The sequence below is a fragment of the Odontesthes bonariensis genome, chromosome 19 (assembly GCF_027942865.1).
Source record: "Odontesthes bonariensis isolate fOdoBon6 chromosome 19, fOdoBon6.hap1, whole genome shotgun sequence".
NCBI classification, from domain to species: Eukaryota; Metazoa; Chordata; class Actinopteri; order Atheriniformes; family Atherinopsidae; genus Odontesthes; species Odontesthes bonariensis.
In genome coordinates, this window is record NC_134524.1 from 24,992,703 (window position 1) to 25,011,704 (window position 19,002).

Here is a 19,002-nt window from a genome sequence, read left to right on the forward strand (position 1 = left end):
TGAGCCATCACTCTTCCAATTACGGAGTTGTACTTGTTTAATTTTTTTATTTATTTAATTTGCGTTTATGTTTATATTTATGTTGAAGTCAAACAAAACATGGGCCTTCTTTGAAGTGAAAAGTGTGTAATTTTAACCAAGGGATTTGTTGCGACTCATGAGGCACGCACTAGTGACGGTGCTGTTTATGTATGCTATTGCAGTCACCGCAAGTCAAAATGGAAAAGTGCGTACACGCCCTCAGACCTGTCGTGGCGATTTCATCTTTCCTGCGCTCACGATGGATTTGATAAATGCCAACCTTTGCGCAGAAAAGAACGTACACACGACCTACGCATGTTTTTCGTCTTACGCAAGTTTGATAAATGAGGGCCATTGAGTTCATGAATACACCAGAAGTGGTTTGGTTTTGATCTTTAAAAACAAGAGAGCTATTACAAAATAAAAGCCATAAATTTGAATGGATCATATACAGTGATTACTTATACCTTTTTTAAAATAACATTTAAAAGGTTTTCCTTGATAATAAAGGGTGTGGGAAGTAAACAATGAGTCCACGAACACATCAGAAGTGGTTTGGTGTTCATTGGTTGAATATCCAGTGAGTTATTATTAAAAAAAAAAAAAAAGGCGTTGCACTTTTGCGATGGTCCCTAAGCGCTCTGGCTGCCGCCAGACTTGTTTACTTCGGTGAGTTGATAAAGCCTGTGGTATGTTGTCTAGCGGAAAATGGTGAGGGTTGTGTCAGGAAGGGCGTCCGGCGTAAAACACGTGCCAAATTAGAGTGACTCGTTGTCACTCTCGCGTCAGTTGTTTCAGTTGTGAAAAAAACTTCCCTTTGAACACAGACACGATTTATTGTTGCGTCTAGTTGTAGCCCTAAAAAAGCTCTTAGACAACATATGAGAGGTTTTTTTTAAGTGGATCTCATGTCATCTTTAGTATTACATGTCTGGGGAATCGTGAGGGATGTACTTGAATACATTGAAGTAAAGGAACAGTAATCATTTGGCATAATTTAGGGTTTATAATTTAAGAGATTGAGCCGACAATTTTGGACAGAATCAAGAAAGACACCAACGAACTGTGCCTATACCTCTAATACCCGGCAGGTCTTTTTTTCTTAACCCACCGATAACTCTGTTATAATATCGGCATGACATTATACACTCATCAGACACGAAACTGCCTATAAAAGATGACTGACGTGGCACACGCTTCAGCGTCGTCTTAATACTAGCCAGGATTAGTTCAGAAACACTGTTGTTGCTGTTGTTACTCACCTTGAACCGGCGTCAGGACAGAAAACAGCAACAAGAAGACGAGATTAAAGCGCACAATGACAGGCGAAAAACCCTCGATGTTCATTTGGCCGTCCTCCCTTTGCTGCTGCACACATAGTCCTGCCATTTGCTCACCTTTCCTCTGTTCCCTCCTGCCAGTCGTCAGCTCCACTCACTCCACCTGTGTGTCTTCCCTCCCTCAGCTTTTAAACTCTCGGCTGTGATTCACTCCCACGCAGGTTTCCCCGTCTGTCTGGAGCCAAGCAATGTACAGTCTGTTTTTTTTTTTTTTTTTTTTTTTCCTTAGGTGTTTGTTGTTTTTTCTAGTTTAGTTTTTTGGTATTTCCAGGCTTGGCTTGGTTGTGATTTTCATTTCTAATCAAATCAAATCAAATTTATTTATATAGCACATTTCATGTACAGAACAATTCAAAGTGCTTCACATAAAATAAAAGCATTGAGTGGAAGAAGCATTAAAAATCCATAAAAGAATATAAAGAGAAACAATTAAAATAATTTAAATTAATTTAAAAATAAGCAACAGTCCGGATAAATTAAAAGATAGCGTGCAGATTTCATGCATAGACACATGAGAAAAGAAATATTTTTAACCTGGATTTAAAAATGTCTCCATTTGGTGAAAGTTTAATCTCCACTGGCAGTTTGTTCCACTTGTTTGCAGCATAACAGCTAAATGCTGCTTCTCCATCTTTAGTCTGGACTCTGGACTGGACCAGCTGACCTGAGTCCTTGGATCTAAGAGCTCTGCCGGGTTTATATTCTCTGAACATATCACAGATGTATTTTGGGCCTAAACCGTTCTGGGATTTGTAAACCATCAGCAGGCTTTTAAAATCTATTCTGTGACTGACTGGAAGCCAGAGTATTATTTCTATTATAAATAAACGGCTTAAGTTGCCTCCTGACTCCGGCTCCCTGTCTGCACCTGGGTCCTCCTTCCTCGCCTCCACCTCCAAACCGTGACAGTGGAATGATGAAAAGAATTTACATGTTGGAAATCCCATCTCATTTATATACCAACATTTGATCTCTGCTTTGTGGTTTCACTTTCTTCTCACGGCAGGTAGATATATATACTCTGACGTTACTTTTGGTTGTGCTTTTGTTTTGTCTGTTTCAATGAACCTGACATCTTGGACACCTACACGTGTTTAAATACTTCATCACTGTCCCAGCCGTTTTACACGGCTGGCCGTTCTCTGACAGTTCATGCTGTAACTCCTCAGATGAGTGGCACTTCAGAATGAAATTATTAGTCCAGCAACAGTGCTGTAGACCTCAGATTGAGCCCTCTCAACTGTTTTTGTTTTGTTTTTTATTTTATCTTATGTGCTTTCGGTCAGTGTTGTGCGCCACCTTCATCCACCAGGAGAGGGCGCAAGTTTACAAGACTGGCTAAACAGGACTGACCAAAATAGGCAGTCAATTTAAAGGAATAGTTTGCCTCTTTTGACATGAAGGACCACAAATATGACCATGCTAAAGCCTAAGTAAGAAGGGGAAAATATGTTATATTTTATATGTTATAGTTTGGCTGTGGAATGTTTTGTGTCACTAAAACATGAAGAGAAAGTCATCCACATTGTACTAAAGTTCCAGTAAAATTGACTGCTGTTCTGCGCCGGCTGGACCAGCATTAAACATATGCAGTTCACTCAGAAGCTGGTGTTAGACTTTTAGTGAGACATAGTGCAGTCTTTTAAATAGCCTGGCTAGGCTAAGATGCTAACGCCAAATTGAACGGCACCTTTTGCAAAGATAGGCACATTGGATATTATTTCCTGTAAACATGTTTCAAAAGCACATCACAAAGCTATACAAAAGACCACAATGGCTTAGTATACATGTAGTGACCATTTGTCCAAAAACAAATTAAACTTCAACCAAACAAAATCAAAAGACCACTGATGCACCATGGGGGATGTGGTTTAACGCAGGCAAAAGAAGATGATTTATTTCAAAACAATAAAACAAACAAAAGAACAAAGAAAACCATGCCTGTTACTTTCTCCTTTTCCCTGGTAAAAAACCATTGGCCCACCCAGGTGCATGCTGGTACTCCAGGTGCCCAGTGTGACCCAATTACCAAAATATTCTAAACAAATAACTAACAAGGAATATTAGCAAAAAATCTAATCTAAATAAAGCACTGAAATTAATCACATAAAGTTACTCATAATTAGCTGTTGATATGCAACGCCATCAGATCACCTAGGATTCGTCTTTCTACTTGTCCTGCTGGATATCAGTGCTGCTTTTCCTTCAGCCGATCCCAACTACAACAGGTCATCTGGATTTAAGGAATCACAAAAGGCTGATGTGAGTGTCGTTTATCTGAGTCCAGTTTGTTCTCGTAAACAGTCAACCTCGTTACAAATACAGTTGTCCGTGAAAACAGAGTGAAAGAACAATGAAGACACGGAGTGATTCCTGTGCCGTCCAAGTTGCGTCTCTTTAATTCTCACAAATGCAAAATATAGTATAAACTCTCCAAATGTAATATTCTCATCCGTTTCAGGTAAATTGGAAATATCTCTACTTTTCACATGCATCCAATAACCTAATAAACACACGTTCAAATCAGATTGAAACATTGTTACACTCAGTGGGGTTACATGGTACTGAAAGGATCGGATAATTGGCTAAATTACGATAAGACTGAGTTATTAAGTGCATGTAGACACCTTAATCTGACAAGAAATTGGATCGGATTGGATTACTCGCGATCGGATTAAGACCCCGAGATAAACGTGTTTGCAGACGGTAAAGCACGTGGTGAATTAGACTTTGTGTTCTGCGCATGCTCGAGATTTTTTCCCGGGGTCGTGAGCCAGAAGTCGGAAGAGACGATATTACTGTTGCTGTCGCCGCCAGAAAGAAAGAAACAACGTGATGGAGAATGCGCCGTTGTGCATCGCGTTTGTGCAATAAGCAGCTCATCACAAACCAAATGTAGAGGGACGTAGCTTCATCTTGCTCTTCGTTCCTGTTACGACCCAAGGGTCGTATATAGTGTGTGTGTGTGTGTGTGTGTGTGTGTGTGTTAGGGCTGGAGCCAGGTGAGTTGTCCCAGCTGTGAGTGACTAGGTCTAATCAGCTGGGCTGCTTTTAAAAGATGCTGGAAGACGCAACCCAGGAGTCAGTGGGACCAGCTGTTGTTGGAGTGTTTTTGCAGTAGCTTGTGCAGGTTGTCGTGAAGCATAACTCTTTCAGTGGAAGGAGGTTGACAGTTTGATTTTGGGTTCTGTTAATCATTTAGGCTCTTGTTCGTCCTCAGCAGGTTCCGTTGGGTTTGTGTTTTTCTTCTAGGTTTTGGTTGAATAGTATTACTTTTCTTTTCCAATAAATAACCATTTACCATCACACATCAGTTCTCATTGTTTTATTTCCTCAGCTCGGGACACTTTATTGTTACCCCATAACAGTTCACCATTTTTTCGAATGCCTGAGTTTGTTGTTGTTGTTGTTGGTGAAGCGGTCAACCTTGAGTGGCTCTAATAGCAACAGTTGAAATGGGTACGGGCTCTGCACCGGCCCGTCGTGGTGAAGAAGGAGCTGAGCCAGAAGGCGAAGCTCTCGATTTACCGGTCAACCTATGTTCCTACCCTCACCTATGGTCACGAGCTGTGGGTAGTGACCGAAAGAAGGAGATCGCGAATACAAGCGGCCGAAATGAGTTTCCTCCGCAGGGTGTCTGGGCTCTCCCTTAGAGATAGGGTGAGAAGCTCGGTCATCCGGGAGGGGCTCGGAGTAGAACCGCTGCTCCTCCGCATCGAGAGGAGTCAGATGAGGTGGCTCGGGCATCTAGTGAGAATGCCTCCTGGACGCCTCCCTGGTGAGGTGTTCCGGGCCCGTCCCACTGGGAGGAGGCCCCGGGGAAGACCCAGGACACGTTGGAGAGACTATGTTTCTCGGCTGGCCTGGGAACGCCTCGGGGTCCCCCCGGAAGAGCTGGAGGAAGTGGCCGGGGACAGGGACGCCTGGGTTTCTGTGCTTAGGCTGCTGCCCCCGCGACCCGACCCCCGGACCAACGGAAGATAATGGATAATGGATGGATGGATGGATGGATGCAGTGCTTAATTTGTAAAGTGGGAGGTCCCGGAGCGGAGAGGATGAGTGGCTCCGGTGTGGAAAAAAAGCGTGCGGGGGGGCCCTTTCGAGCAACCCTGTGCACCACACCGAAAATAATCTGGGCATGTATTGTAGGCCTAATAACGATTGTCACATCAAATCCGGCGCCGCTTTACAAGCTCTCTGGCTAACTGTCCAATAGAACGGAAGTGTGCACCCTCCTTTTCCGTAATATAGATATTTTCAGTATCTCGTTATTTTTTTAAAAATAAATATTGTTTGTCAAGAGAGGTGGCAGATCGCGGATGACGGCTATAAATAGCTGGCGGAGTCAACGTCCGAGGTTCCGGAGCACGCTCCGGCTTGCTCCCCCTCAAATTAAGCCCTGGATGGATGGATGAAGTGGGTACAGCGCCACCTATTGTATCGGGGAATGACATGCTTTGTGCCTCTGATCCGATTCATTCACCGCCATATATCCATGGATAATTACCCTTGCTCAACTCATTCTTATTGTAATTTAGCCAATAATCCGACCCTTTCAGTGCCATGTTACCCCACTGAGTGACATTTGGTCAGAAATTGGCTTCCTGCTGATTATGTGTACCTCCTTTCTACGTTGGGAAAAAATCCCAAAAGCAAAGCCTGAAATCAGGTTCATTCTAAGATGCTTTATTTCATTCATATTTTTGTCATTAAATCTGAAACCATGGATGAAATCAGTGTAACAAAAGACACAATATATACTGTACGTCTATAGTACAAATGACAGTATCATTTTACTGTGGCTATCATGCAGTTTACGTCTGCTGTGTTAATTGGTGTGATGCACACTTGCTCCACAAATTAGCTCACGGAGGAACATAAACATTTTCATCTGTACAAATCTTTCATAAACATCTTTAAATTTTTTCTTATTAAAATAACGTCTATTAAATAAAACCATGTGCAAAATACCCGTTGCGCGTGTTTCTTATTTGCAGGTGTGGAACTATGTGTGAGTGTAATGATTACGAGCAGTGTAAAGCACACTTGACTGCCTGCAAGACAAAGGCAGGGGCAAAGAACACCCGCAGTCTGTAAAAGTGGCGGCTTTTCGATTTTCTTAAACATCAATAAACACACGAACATGATCCTTCAACTCACTCTTAGCATATGTACGCACAACTGAAAGCATAAAGAACTTAAAACCACCAACTTTGTGAAAACAGACAGAGTGAAAGAACAATGAAGACACGGAGTGATGCCCGCGCCGTCCAAGTTGCGTCTGGAGAGTGGGCGGAGCGCAAGACGTCCACTCATGAGACCCACTGACATATATGTACCTCCGCCAAGGAAGTTATGTGATCGCCCGAGTTTGTCTGTTGCTTTGTCTGGATGTTCTAAGTGTACTTACTAGGTCTTCCTCCCACGCTAAAGTTAGTCATGGAGCCACATACACAAACCATGCGTATGGAAAAAGAAGCCACATTATTTACAATAAACCAAAACAGGCAATTTCATGGAGCATCTCATAGGCGCAGGGCTGCATGGTGGTGTCATGGTTAGCACCGTCGCCTCAAAGCAAGAAGCTTCCTGGTTTTAACCCCTGGCTGGGGCCTTTTAACTCCCCTGCGGAGTTTGCATGCTCTCCCTGTGTATGTGTGGGCTCTCTCCGGGTACTCCAGCTTCCTCCCACCGTCCAAAAAGATGCATGTTCTATGTTAACTGGTTATTCTAAATTGTCCCGAGGAGTGAGTGTGAGCATGCATGGTTGTTTGTCTCTGTGTGACCCTGTGATGGACTGCTGACCTGTCCAAAGTGTACCCCACCTCTCGCCCAGTGGCAGCTGGGACAGGCTCCAGCCTATTCTGAATTGGATTAAGCGAGCATAGGAAGCGGATGGATGGATGTGGGTGCTACAGATAACTGCAGCAGTGAATCATGCATAATGTAGAAGACATCTCCAATGAGAAATTTAAAATGGGAATCAATATTTTGAGTTCGTTCTGGATTTTCAGGAACAAGACTTTCACAGAGCTGTTTAAAAAAAACCCATCAAACATACCACGATCCATTAGTACATCTGTGTCTCCCTCCTGATCATCTCCATAGACTGTATGTGGTGTTGGTTGCGAATTCATCTGCTGACAAACAAAAAACAGGATATGTTGGTCCTCTGCTGCAGCCCTGATTTGTGTGAGTTGACAGATGTTTTGGCCACTGGTTTCTAATCTGACCGCTACTTTTTAGCTCTGCAGGGTCCTTTGCTCAGGACTTACATAGTTGATTTGCTTGCATAGTATTTTTTAAATTCAGCTATTTTTGTTCTGTTCATGGTTAAAGAAATAAATTGGATTTCCTTTTTCTCTGCTTCACTGATTAGTGTCTCAGTTGTGGATTTGTCTTTTCTTTCATGATTCCGCTGATTAAGCTTTGGTGGACAACCAGAGAAGAGAGCCGTGTGTGTGTGTGTGTGTGTGTGTGTGTGTGTGTACCGTACAATTCTGCCTTTGTGCATATGCAGTTTTGGTCATGAATCTGCACGGTTTTATGCATCTGATCAATGCAGTTCCACAATGTTCTGTGCCAGGAGTGACACCCGGCCACAGTTTTCTAAAAAGTCAGATGAAACCAGCCGCGGCTATTCAGAGACAACACGGGAAGCCGGACAGCCTCTCCTATTCTCTGGCGAAATTGCTACATCTTCAATGTTAAATTGACGATAAAACTGTTATTCACAAAACACAAGATATGCCCAATACTGCATTTACTTTCATAACTACAACATGTTGTCCTGTAGCTTAATGAAGTGATTTGTTCTGAAATCATGTTACGAAGCCGCCACTAACAGCCAGGCTTCCGAGCCGGGGACGCCCGGCTTCAGGAGGGGGCGGGAGAGTCAAGTTTTTTTCTACAATTCTAGGTCATCATTGGCTAAATCGACAAAAACTCATCACTTCCGAGGCTGCCCGGCGTCTCTGGGGGTAGATTAGACGTGGGCGTGTCAATATGAGGGGCTGTGTCGTGATGATTGGAGTTAGTGTTTGTCCATCATGAGAGATGTTGTGGCAGCCGAATTTTTAAGCGGGGAGAAGCACGCTGGAACTTCAGTCCCAAAGCGGATACGAAAGAGACTGGTTGTCTGTGAAAGTGCTGTAATACTTTTAGTTGTTTCTTTCCAGAATTCATGCTGCCCATTCACAAATGTTATCTTTTTTAAGAATACTTACCACCACCATCAAACTCTAAGTATTCATTATGACAGGGAAAAATGCTCCACAGATTCAGATCCAGCCATTTACAGGCCTTAGATTCCATCATACTTGATTTTGGCCTCGCTGTGTGAATTTTCAAAGTCTATACCTTCTTTCTGTGTATTTGCTGGGCATACTTGTCATACTAGACACAGCTATGTTGTAACTAATTCTTTTTAACTTTGCTATCTTCTGCTTTGGGATGGCACGAGCCACTACAACCCTGAACGTGTAATATGGGCTTCCCCTGTTTTAAAAGTCAGCAGCCGGCACTGGATGAAACCAATAAGGAAATTAAAGCTACAACCTCTGTCTCTGTAAAGTGCCATGAGACACCTCACATCCTGCTTTATTAACACTCTCAGAGCAGAGTCATGCAAAAGCCTCCCTTCAGCTGCAGTTCAGTCTGACAGTCGACCACCAGCCGTGCAGCATGGAGATCACAGCACTCTGCACTATTTTTGGTGAGTTCCAGATGTGTTCAATTTCCCAACAGGTAAGCCGAATCTGTATTGGATTCTGACTTATAAACAGAAGACTTTTAGAAAGTAAAGTCTACTAAAGTAGACTGTGATGTGGGGGGACGTTTGCATCATTCAGATCCGAAAAAGGAAGTATTTTTCTGTATTCGAAATAAATTTATTCTAGAAAACACCTTACAAGGTTAGTAATTAAAAGACCACTCATAGTAGTTCTGCTAAATAATGCCTGCACCCTTATCTGGGACATTTTGTATTGTCTAAATCATCGTATGAAGCCATTAAAAGTGCTGTTACCTCAAAGCCTGTTGGTAGTTGGTTACATTTTTGTCCTTTATTACCATTTTTTAGCACTGACAGCATCCATTTTAGGTTTTTAATGACATATTTTTCATCTTTCTGCTCACACAACACAGATAAAAGAGCCAACTGTCACGTGTGGTGTAGAAGGGGAGGACACGGATGCGGACTTACGAAGAAAAGGGTGATTTATTAACAAAAAAACAAAGTACAAAACAAAAGGCGCGGCAAAGCCGGATTCAAAATACTTGACTTAAATAAATACTTGGAAAAACAAAACAAAACACTTAACATGGCATAGATAATAAATACTTAACTTTGATGGAAACGTGGCGTGGAAACATGACGTGAAAACTAACAGCAACAGTAACACTGACATCAACATCAACAAAGATCCGGCAAACTGAAAGGGGAGGCAGGAAACTAAGTAGGGATTGAGTGATTAAGTGAGTGGGTGCAGCTGGTGCGGAATGAACAGGTGAGGGGAATGAACTAATGGCCTGAGTGAGGGAAGTGAAGGGAAAACTAAACATGGACTGAAAAGAAACATAACCTAAACATGAAAACTAAAAACATGAGTCTCTGGGCGTGACAGAGCCCCCCCCTCAAGGGGTGGATCCCAGACACCCCAAAAAAGTCCAAGGGTGGGAGGGAGGGGCTCGAAGCCGGTCGGGGAACCAGAGACGGGCGTGGTACCGGCTTCGGGCAGCAGGAGGCAGTGGTCTGGCGGACGCCCAGACCGCAGACGGCGTAGCCGGAACAGGCGGTGGTCTGGCGGACGCCCAGACCGCAGACGGCGTAGCCGGAACAGGCGGTGGTCTGGCGGACGCCCAGACCGCAGACGGCGTAGCCGGAACAGGCGGTGGTCTGGCGGACGCCCAGACCGCAGACGGCGTAGCAGGAGACGGCGGTGGTCTGGCGGACGCCCAGACTTTCGTCGGCGTGGCAGCAGGCGGTGATCCGGCGGACGCCCGGACCCCCGATGACGTGGCAGCAGGAAGCGGTGGTCTGGCGGGCGGCCAGACATCCCGTGGCGTGGCAGCAGGAAGCGGTGGTCTGGCGGGCGGCCAGACATCCCGTGGCGTGGCAGAAGGAAGCGGTGGTCTGGCGGGCGGCCAGACATCCCGTGGCGTGGCAGAAGGAAGCGGTGGTCTGGCGGGCGGCCAGACATCCCGTGGCGTGGCAGCAGGAGGCGAAGACCGTCCCCCGGTCGGACGGACCTCCGACGGGGGGGGAGCCCCCCCTTTAAGGGATGGATCCCAGACATCCCCAAAGTCTGGGGGTGGGAGGGAGGGGCTCGAACCGGTGAGTCCATGTCGGGCTCTGCCGCCTTATGGTCAGGCCCGGAGGCCTCTTGGTCGTGGTCAGGCCCTGTGGCCTCTTGGTCAGGCCCTGTGGCCTCGTGGTCAGGCCCTGTGGCCTCGTGGTCGTGGTCAGGCTCTAAAGCCTCTTGGTCAGGCTCTAAAGCCTCGTGGTCAGGCTCTGTGGCCTCTTGGTCAGGCCCTGTGGCCTCTTGGTCAGGCCCTGTGGCCTCTTGGTCAGGCCCTGTGGCCTCTTGGTCGTGGTCAGGCCCTAAAGCCTCGTGGTCAGGCCCTGTGGCCTCGTGGTCAGGCCCTGTGGCCTCGTGGTCATGGTCAGGCCCTAAAGCCTCGTGGTCAGGCCCTGTGGCCTCATGGTCAGGCCCTGTGGCCTCTTGGTCATGGTCAGGCTCTAAAGCCTCGTGGTCAGGCTCTAAAGCCTCGTGGTCAGGCTCTAAAGCCTCGTGGTCAGGCTCTAAAGCCTCGTGGTCAGGCTCTAAAACCTCGTGGTCAGGCCCTGTGGCCTCTTGGTCTTGGTCAGGCTCTAAAGCCTCGTGGTCAGGCTCTAAAGCCTCGTGGTCAGGCTCTAAAGCCTCGTGGTCAGGCTCTACGGCCTCGTGGTCAGGCTCTACGGCCTCGTGGTCGTGGTCAGGCTCTAAAGCCTCTTGGTCAGGCTCTAAAGCCTCGTGGTCCGGCTCTAAAGCCTCGTGGTCAGGCCCTGTGGCCTCTATGGCTGGGGCCAGCTCTGGAACGGCTGGGGCCAGCTCTGGAACGGCTGGGGCCAGCTCTGGAACGGCTGGGGCCAGCTCTGGAACGGCTGGGGCCAGCTCTGGAACGGCTGGGGCCAGCTCTGGAACGGCTGGGGCCAGCTCTGGAACGGCTGGGGCCAGCTCTGGAACGGCTGGGGCCAGCTCTGGGACGGCTGGGGCCGGGGCCAGCTCTGGGACGGCTGGGGCCGGGGCCAGCTCTGGGACGGCTGGGGCCGGGGCCAGCTCTGGGACGGCTGGGGCCGGGGCCAGCTCTGGGACGGCTGGGGCCGGGGACTGGGATGCTGGAGTGGTGAAGGAGGGTGTGTACAGCGCGGCTACCCTCTGTGGCTCCATGCCAAAGATATCCAGCATGGCAGCGCGCTGTACACACCTCACCTCTTCCCAGATGTGCGTCACTCCTGACATGTGCAGGAGGACCTGCTTCTGTAAAAAAAAGTCAATGAGCTCATTGGAAGAGTTCAGTTTCTCCCAGGAGGTGCAGCTCGATCCCGCTAGGCACCAGAAGTCCCCAGCCAGCTCCCAGAAGGCAGTGTAGTCCGCCGCGTCCATTTCTGGCCGGATCTTTCTGTCACGTGTGGTGTAGAAGGGGAGGACACGGATGCGGACTTACGAAGAAAAGGGTGATTTATTAACAAAAAAACAAAGTACAAAACAAAAGGCGCGGCAAAGCCGGATTCAAAATACTTGACTTAAATAAATACTTGGAAAAACAAAACAAAACACTTAACATGGCATAGATAATAAATACTTAACTTTGATGGAAACGTGGCGTGGAAACATGACGTGAAAACTAACAGCAACAGTAACACTGACATCAACATCAACAAAGATCCGGCAAACTGAAAGGGGAGGCAGGAAACTAAGTAGGGATTGAGTGATTAAGTGAGTGGGTGCAGCTGGTGCGGAATGAACAGGTGAGGGGAATGAACTAATGGCCTGAGTGAGGGAAGTGAAGGGAAAACTAAACATGGACTGAAAAGAAACATAACCTAAACATGAAAACTAAAAACATGAGTCTCTGGGCGTGACACCAACTCTCTCTGACCCACATGGATCAGTTAAAAGCAGTTTTGTTCAACAACAAAGCAGACGCTTGTCTTTTTAAATGAAAACTCTTTGGCTACACATGTACCTAGAAGGTTTTCTTGGGTATTCTTCATAACTTGCATGATGCAGGGGCACATTTGTTGAGGCGGAAGGTGTCACTTTTGATTTTACAACACAAGCACACAATTAGCAAGGCTAGCGAACATGGTGTAAACACAGTTCTCTTCATTTGTTTCAGGCTGTCTCAGAATGCTTCCCAACAGATCTCAGTTCTTTCTCTATGAGTCAGTTGCACTGAGCTGTGCAGACCAAACAAACTCCTCTGGTTGGAGAGTGAAGAGAAACACGTCCACACACAAAAACGAAGAGTGTTCAATAACTTGGGGGAAAAGAAATGAAACGCACTGCTTCATTCTGGACCTTTACCAAGTAGACAATGGAGTGTACTGGTGTGAGTCTGGAGCCGGAGCGTGCAGCGACGCCATCAACATTTCTGTGACTGGTGGGTTCAAACAAATACCGAGAACAACCATTAAAAATTTAATAAGTACTGAATGCTTGTCTGTGAAGGTGAAACACATGTGAATCACTTACTAAAACCTTGATAGGTCAAAAATGCATGATAGAGGTGTGGGCCATTTGCCTGTGAATAAAGTTGGGAAATTAAAAGTATAACAAAAAAAAGATTTTCTCTTTAAGCCGCCTTTTGTTTTTTAGGAATTGCATTTAAATCAAGATGCTGGCCTTGAGTTGCCAACAAATGTTCTTGTGATCTTTCCACCCTGCTATCGCTCAGGTGGTTCCGTGATCCTGGAGAGTCCTGCTCTCCCTTTGTGGGAGGGCGAAGCTGTGACTCTGCGCTGCACGAATAAAGATTCCCCCTCCTCCAACCTCACAGCTGAATTTTATAAAGATGGCCTCCTTATCGGGAGCAGCTCTACAGGAGCAATGACCATCTTTGGTGTCTCCACGTCTGATGAAGGCCTTTACAAGTGTAGCATTAGCGGAGCTGGAGAGTCACCAGACAGCTGGCTGTTTGTTCCAGGTGAGTTGAGTATCAGAATGTTAGAATAAGAAAGAAGATAGTGCTGAATACCAGGAGATGCAGACTGATAAGTTACATGTGTTTGTTTTGTGGGCAGCCAGTTGCAATTTCAGGGCTGTTGTTTTTTGCATTGAAGACAAACTTTTGGTTTTCCCTATTTGCTGTGTTGAAGGTGAGCAACATGAAACACTACGCCCCCATCTCGCACATGTCTTACTTCCTGTGGTTGGCTTTTGCCTCTCACTTGGCTCGGTGTTGCTGCTGTGCTTCCGGAAGAACCTTAAAGGTTAGAGTTTGTTTCTTTTTAGATAAATTAAATAACATTTTATACATATTACACCACAGACACAAAAACTTTTCACAAAAAAAATCCAGCATTTAAAAAAAAACACCTAGATTTTCCAAAGTTTGGACAACATTTGACAAGATGAAATTCTATCTTAAAAAAGAATAAAGTACACCAAAAGGACAGTACAACTTTTATACAAGAACCCAAGTCCGTGCCACCAATAGGTTAGATGTAATTGTTTAGTTTCTTGTGCAGACTACTCTCATCAGTCCCCTTAAACTAAGAACACTTATGTCCGTGAGCTGACCACATACTATAGCATTCATTTTGGAAGTTAAGGGAAATGGCAGAAAAGGACCAATCCCTGCTTTTTTTTCATTTATTCCATTTTTCCACGAAAGAAAGAATTAATCAAAAAATTGTGAGGTAATACTGGGGAAGAAACAAGCCCTTTACCTTACACTTGTATTCCCTAAGAATGTTCTGAGGGTAGCTAACGTTCGTAAGAAAAAGAATAGTCTGAAAAACTGAGATGAAAATTCACTGGCGTCTTTTAAAACTGTGATGTTTTCGTTCGATGTTTTCGCATTAAAAAACTTGACTGTCGTTACACTGTAATGATTACAGGGCCCAAATTTTGACCAAAAAAAAAACCTATGACATGAAACCACCAGCAGCAATCCACTTTTCCGACAGATGGTAAAGAGTTTGTTGAAACATTACATGACGCCCATGACCTGCATGCACAGGATTTTATTCATTGCCCTACTGCCACATTGCAATGGATAACAGTACATATGTTCCTAATTAAGTGCTCAGCGTGCATAAATACCAAGTCACCAAATCAACCGAATCACCCACTAATCCAATGTTAATCGTGTCTAAAGTGTATATTTATTTACATTCAGTTTTTTTTTTATTGTTGTATTTAGCCTAAAATATAGGAGCTTGAATTTTTTATACCAGCTGGTGGTTTAATGTGAAAAAATATTCCTCTGCAGGTAAAGCCAACTGTGATGTAACCTACACTGATGTCACCATCACACAGGGAGTGCAGCCAAAGAGCGATGCAGGTAAACACAGCTGGAGTCATCATCAGCAGATATAAAGGACATTAAATATCAGTGGCAGCAGAGATTTTGTACAGTTTACACAACAGCGTCAGTGGTAGTACTCCGAGTGTAAGTTTACCTTTGTGAACATCATGTGTCAGACTCTCCCTCTTAGGTGTGTAAAATTCCAACCTCTCACAGGTTTTATGCTCGTATCACTGAGTCACCACTAAGGTGGTGAATTAAACAGTTGGTCCACTGGTATGAACTTAAAGCACAACTTTCAGGTGAGCAACCCCCAGTGACTTAAAGCGTAGGAACATGTTGGTGTTACAAATACATTTAGAGCAGTTTTCTTCACAGTGTTTACTTAAAAAAAAGAAAGATAAACACATACACCATGACAGTTGTGTACCCATGACAAGGGGGAGCAGCGAAGCTAGGGCAAGTTTAATGTGAAGAAAGATGGCTCCACACAGGAGTTTTGATGTTGAAGAGATAGAAAATGTAATTGCAAAATCACATGACAGACGACAGTCTTGTATTCATGAACCTAACAGACCTAAACCTAACCTTGTACAGAGAAGTTAAATAGTACTGTGAAGAGAGCCGGTGGAGAACTGAGCTGGTGTGCTGCTGAGTTAGCAACATTCGCTAACATTTGCTAATGTTGTCTTGGCAGCACTGTGAGGTTTGCCGTCACATATCTAAGTCTGACAAAGGTAAAGCTGGTCATTTACCACTGGAGTGTTAGACATAACACTAAACCAAAGCTTATGCCCATGGATCAGCTGATGGGCTGTAAGTCATGTTACACAACAACGTCGCGCCCACAGAGACATTACATGGAAACACAGGACTGCCACAGAAAAAAATAGAAATAAAACCAAGAGTGGAAATATGAAGATTAATGACAAAATAATAACAATTAGAACAGGTAGACTCTGTTGACACACTGGTGAGGGCCTGGTGGCCGAGTCCTGGGTTATGGGGCTCATCTGGGTCTACATCAGAAAAACTGTGAACGGTGTGTCTTAAAAGGTTAAAGTCAGCCTTACATGTGGCAGAATAGATATAAGAGAACAAGAGAAAATAAAAAATGATTCTTGTAGACCTAGACAGTCATGGAATGTCAGCTTCAAAGTTCAGTTCTCTTTGCATGAGTTTTTATTCACAGTTATGAAGAGTTATGAGTGAGTGAATGGAATCCAAAGTTCATGTGCCACCACACTACACGATGTGTGTCGAAAGTTGTTTTAGTTTAGTTTTTCACATAAGGTTGAGGTGATGTACGACAGTTTACAGGCACGTATGAAATGAAGTTAATCAATACTGTCATTTCAATACTCTCATGTTTAACTGGTTGCATTGGGAGGATTAAGTGACACTACTGTTTAGAGTGAAACTCTTTCAAGCCAAAATATATTTAAAACAAGCACAAGTAAAACATATTTGTTGTATGGTGCCTTTATGCCTCTGCTCCACTATAGTTCACTGGTAGAAATGGCACGTTTTTATTCTAGTACTTTCTAATGGCTTTAGTTTCTCATTGATTAAGATTACTGAAACAACATACAACAAAGCTCTAATAGGAATCAAACTATTCAGTAGCTAAACCTGCAGTCAGGGTTATGAGCCGCGACACCCATCTATTATCTCCCGCTTATAGCAGCAAATATATACAATGAAAATGCGTTTGCATTCATGCATCACTAATTATTGCAAAACTGAAATTCTGTACATGAATTGATAGTATAAACAATAAAAAATATAAGGTGTGATGATGTGGACCTTCTGTCACTGGGAATCTACGATGTCTTTTGATTGAAAATACACATCTGGATAGTGGAGTGGTAAGATTGCCACCTTTCATGTTGGTGACCTGGGTTCAAATCCCCTGCATGAAAGGTACTACCTCCAGTAGGGGTCCTTAGGTAAGACCCCCGTTACTCTACCTGCCTATAAGTTGCTTTGGATAAATGCGTCTGCCAAATGCAAAAACATAAACATAAACACATCAATGGTGTTCGGAAAAGCATCAGAAAGCTTCCACAGTAAAATGACGAATGTGTCTGAGCCACAAAGAAAAATCTGAAGGCTACAAATGCTTTGCATGCTGTGAACTATGTCCACCCAACTCTGACAACTTTGTAACACGCTAATAGATTAATTGTTGGCACGTTTCTGTCTTCTGCAGAGGGGACCCCTGAACCGGCCCTCTACTCGACAATCAAGCCAGGAGCCACCTGAGAGGAAGCAGTAGAACCTTCACTCATCTATTTCATTTGTGTCATTTTTTTAGACTGTTTTCCACCCCCAAAATGTGCCCATGGGTGGTGTGTTCATATTTGACCTTTTATTACTTTTGAAAAATATATGATCTCTTGTGCTCAGAAGAGAAACTGAATGTGAAGTGTGAAAGTGGCAGCCATGAGAGGGACAGCAGCGGTTTCCCCTATTGTACAGACAATAGTCTTTATTTAAAATCAAACAAGTCACAAAGTTCTCAATACCAGTGTAAATAAACTGAACAGCATCCATTTAATCATCAGTGGAATACATTCTTGCTGTTGAACAGGTGCTAACCAACCTTATTTCAAAATAAGATGAGACTGAAAGCAAAGAGTTCCAGCAACGGTCTCTTTCCATCTCAGTTTCACCCGCACAAATAACAACGTTGTCTGTGGAAAGACGGAGTGAACAGCATACAGCATCTCTGCAGTCGTGAACATGTGAAGGGCAAGTTTTTCAAAAGCATTTACAAACGGTTTCCTGTTAGACTCCTGTGAACAGATGGAGACCTCTCAATTCCTGGGACTACCTCAAAAACTGAGCTCACACCTCCATAAGCATGTCGTCATTCACACCTGAAGAGTGAAGCAACAATTTGAACAATTTGACTTTTAAATATTTCAATTGAATCCCTTTTTTAACTGCATTTAAAACCTTCCTTTAGCTATGTAGTAAGGATCTTCTTCATTTGATATGCAGTATTTTGACAGTATTGCCTGCATATTCATATATGTTCTCTCCAAACTCCAAACATGGATTGACTACACAAGCCTATGATGCACAGGCCCAAAGAGTCAGGGTGTCCTGGTCCAAAGTAATTTTTTGCCTTGGACCTTAGAGAGACACAAAATGACACCAAAGACATGCTAAGTTAACCAGAACACCTACAGCCCTATGCAAATCTGAGACAAAAAGAGGCAAGAAACAATTAAATATACGAAAAGACCAGACGAGGATTCAAGCCGGGTAAAAGGAGATTTAGAATGAACACAAATACATCCAAAGTGTTCCCACAGCTGTAACACACAGGAACACACTAAACATGCACTCAACAATGACAACAAGATATGAAATGGCTGCAAAAATAAAAATAAAACAACCACAAAGATTCAAACCAAACACAAAGATTCTCCAAAGGAATTTAATTCGATGCAACCCGATGAGGGAGCTGGAGAAAGCCCAAAAGAGATGGAAACTGAGCAGAAGAACAGACTACAAAGATGAAAAATGAGTGCAAATGCAATGCACCACATGAGAAGTAGGTGACATATATGAAAAAAAAAAACACAAACCAAGCAGTCCTTTATGCAAAATGATTGCCACCTGACGCAAAATAACCAAAGAAAGGCAGAACAACTGGAATGCAAAGCAATACAAAAAGAGATGCAAAAATTAACACCAGCACTTACAAAAAAAAGACCGGCATGGCCTGAAAAAGTCCCTGACTCATCCATGTGAGACGGCTCTGTGCCAGTCTGTCAAGGGATAAAATGACAAAATAAAAACAAAATAATGAGTTATTCCCACAGCCAGAAATGTCAGATGATTTGTGCAAAAGAAATGTAAACCCTAAAAGTAGGTGCATCGTGTCATGGGAAGCTGTTGTTCCCTGTTACATGAGACTCGCCGATATCAGGTATGTTGCGTCACCTTTCAATGGGGAGCAAGTCTGCCCTCTAGTGGTCATTTAGTTAAAAACGTTCTCGTGTTAAACAGATACTGGGCAGTGGTTTGATCTGTCACAGGTATCTAAAGCCCCTTTCACACTGCCAAATAACCCGCGTTTAATTCGCGAATTTAGCGTGTCCGCTGTTGCGTT

General features: G+C 44.2%; 1 protein-coding gene across 1 annotated transcript; it reads left to right on the forward strand.

Annotated features, from left to right (window-relative positions):
• The first annotated feature begins 9,044 nt into the window (after window positions 1-9,044).
• LOC142368744 (Fc receptor-like B) lies at window positions 9,045-13,841 on the forward strand. Its single transcript, XM_075450926.1, has 4 exons — window positions 9,045-9,075; window positions 12,744-13,007; window positions 13,302-13,543; window positions 13,728-13,841. The coding sequence occupies exons 1-4, from the start codon at window positions 9,045-9,047 to the stop codon at window positions 13,839-13,841; spliced, it is 651 nt and encodes a 216-aa protein (XP_075307041.1).
• Window positions 13,842-19,002: the final 5,161 nt, after the last annotated feature.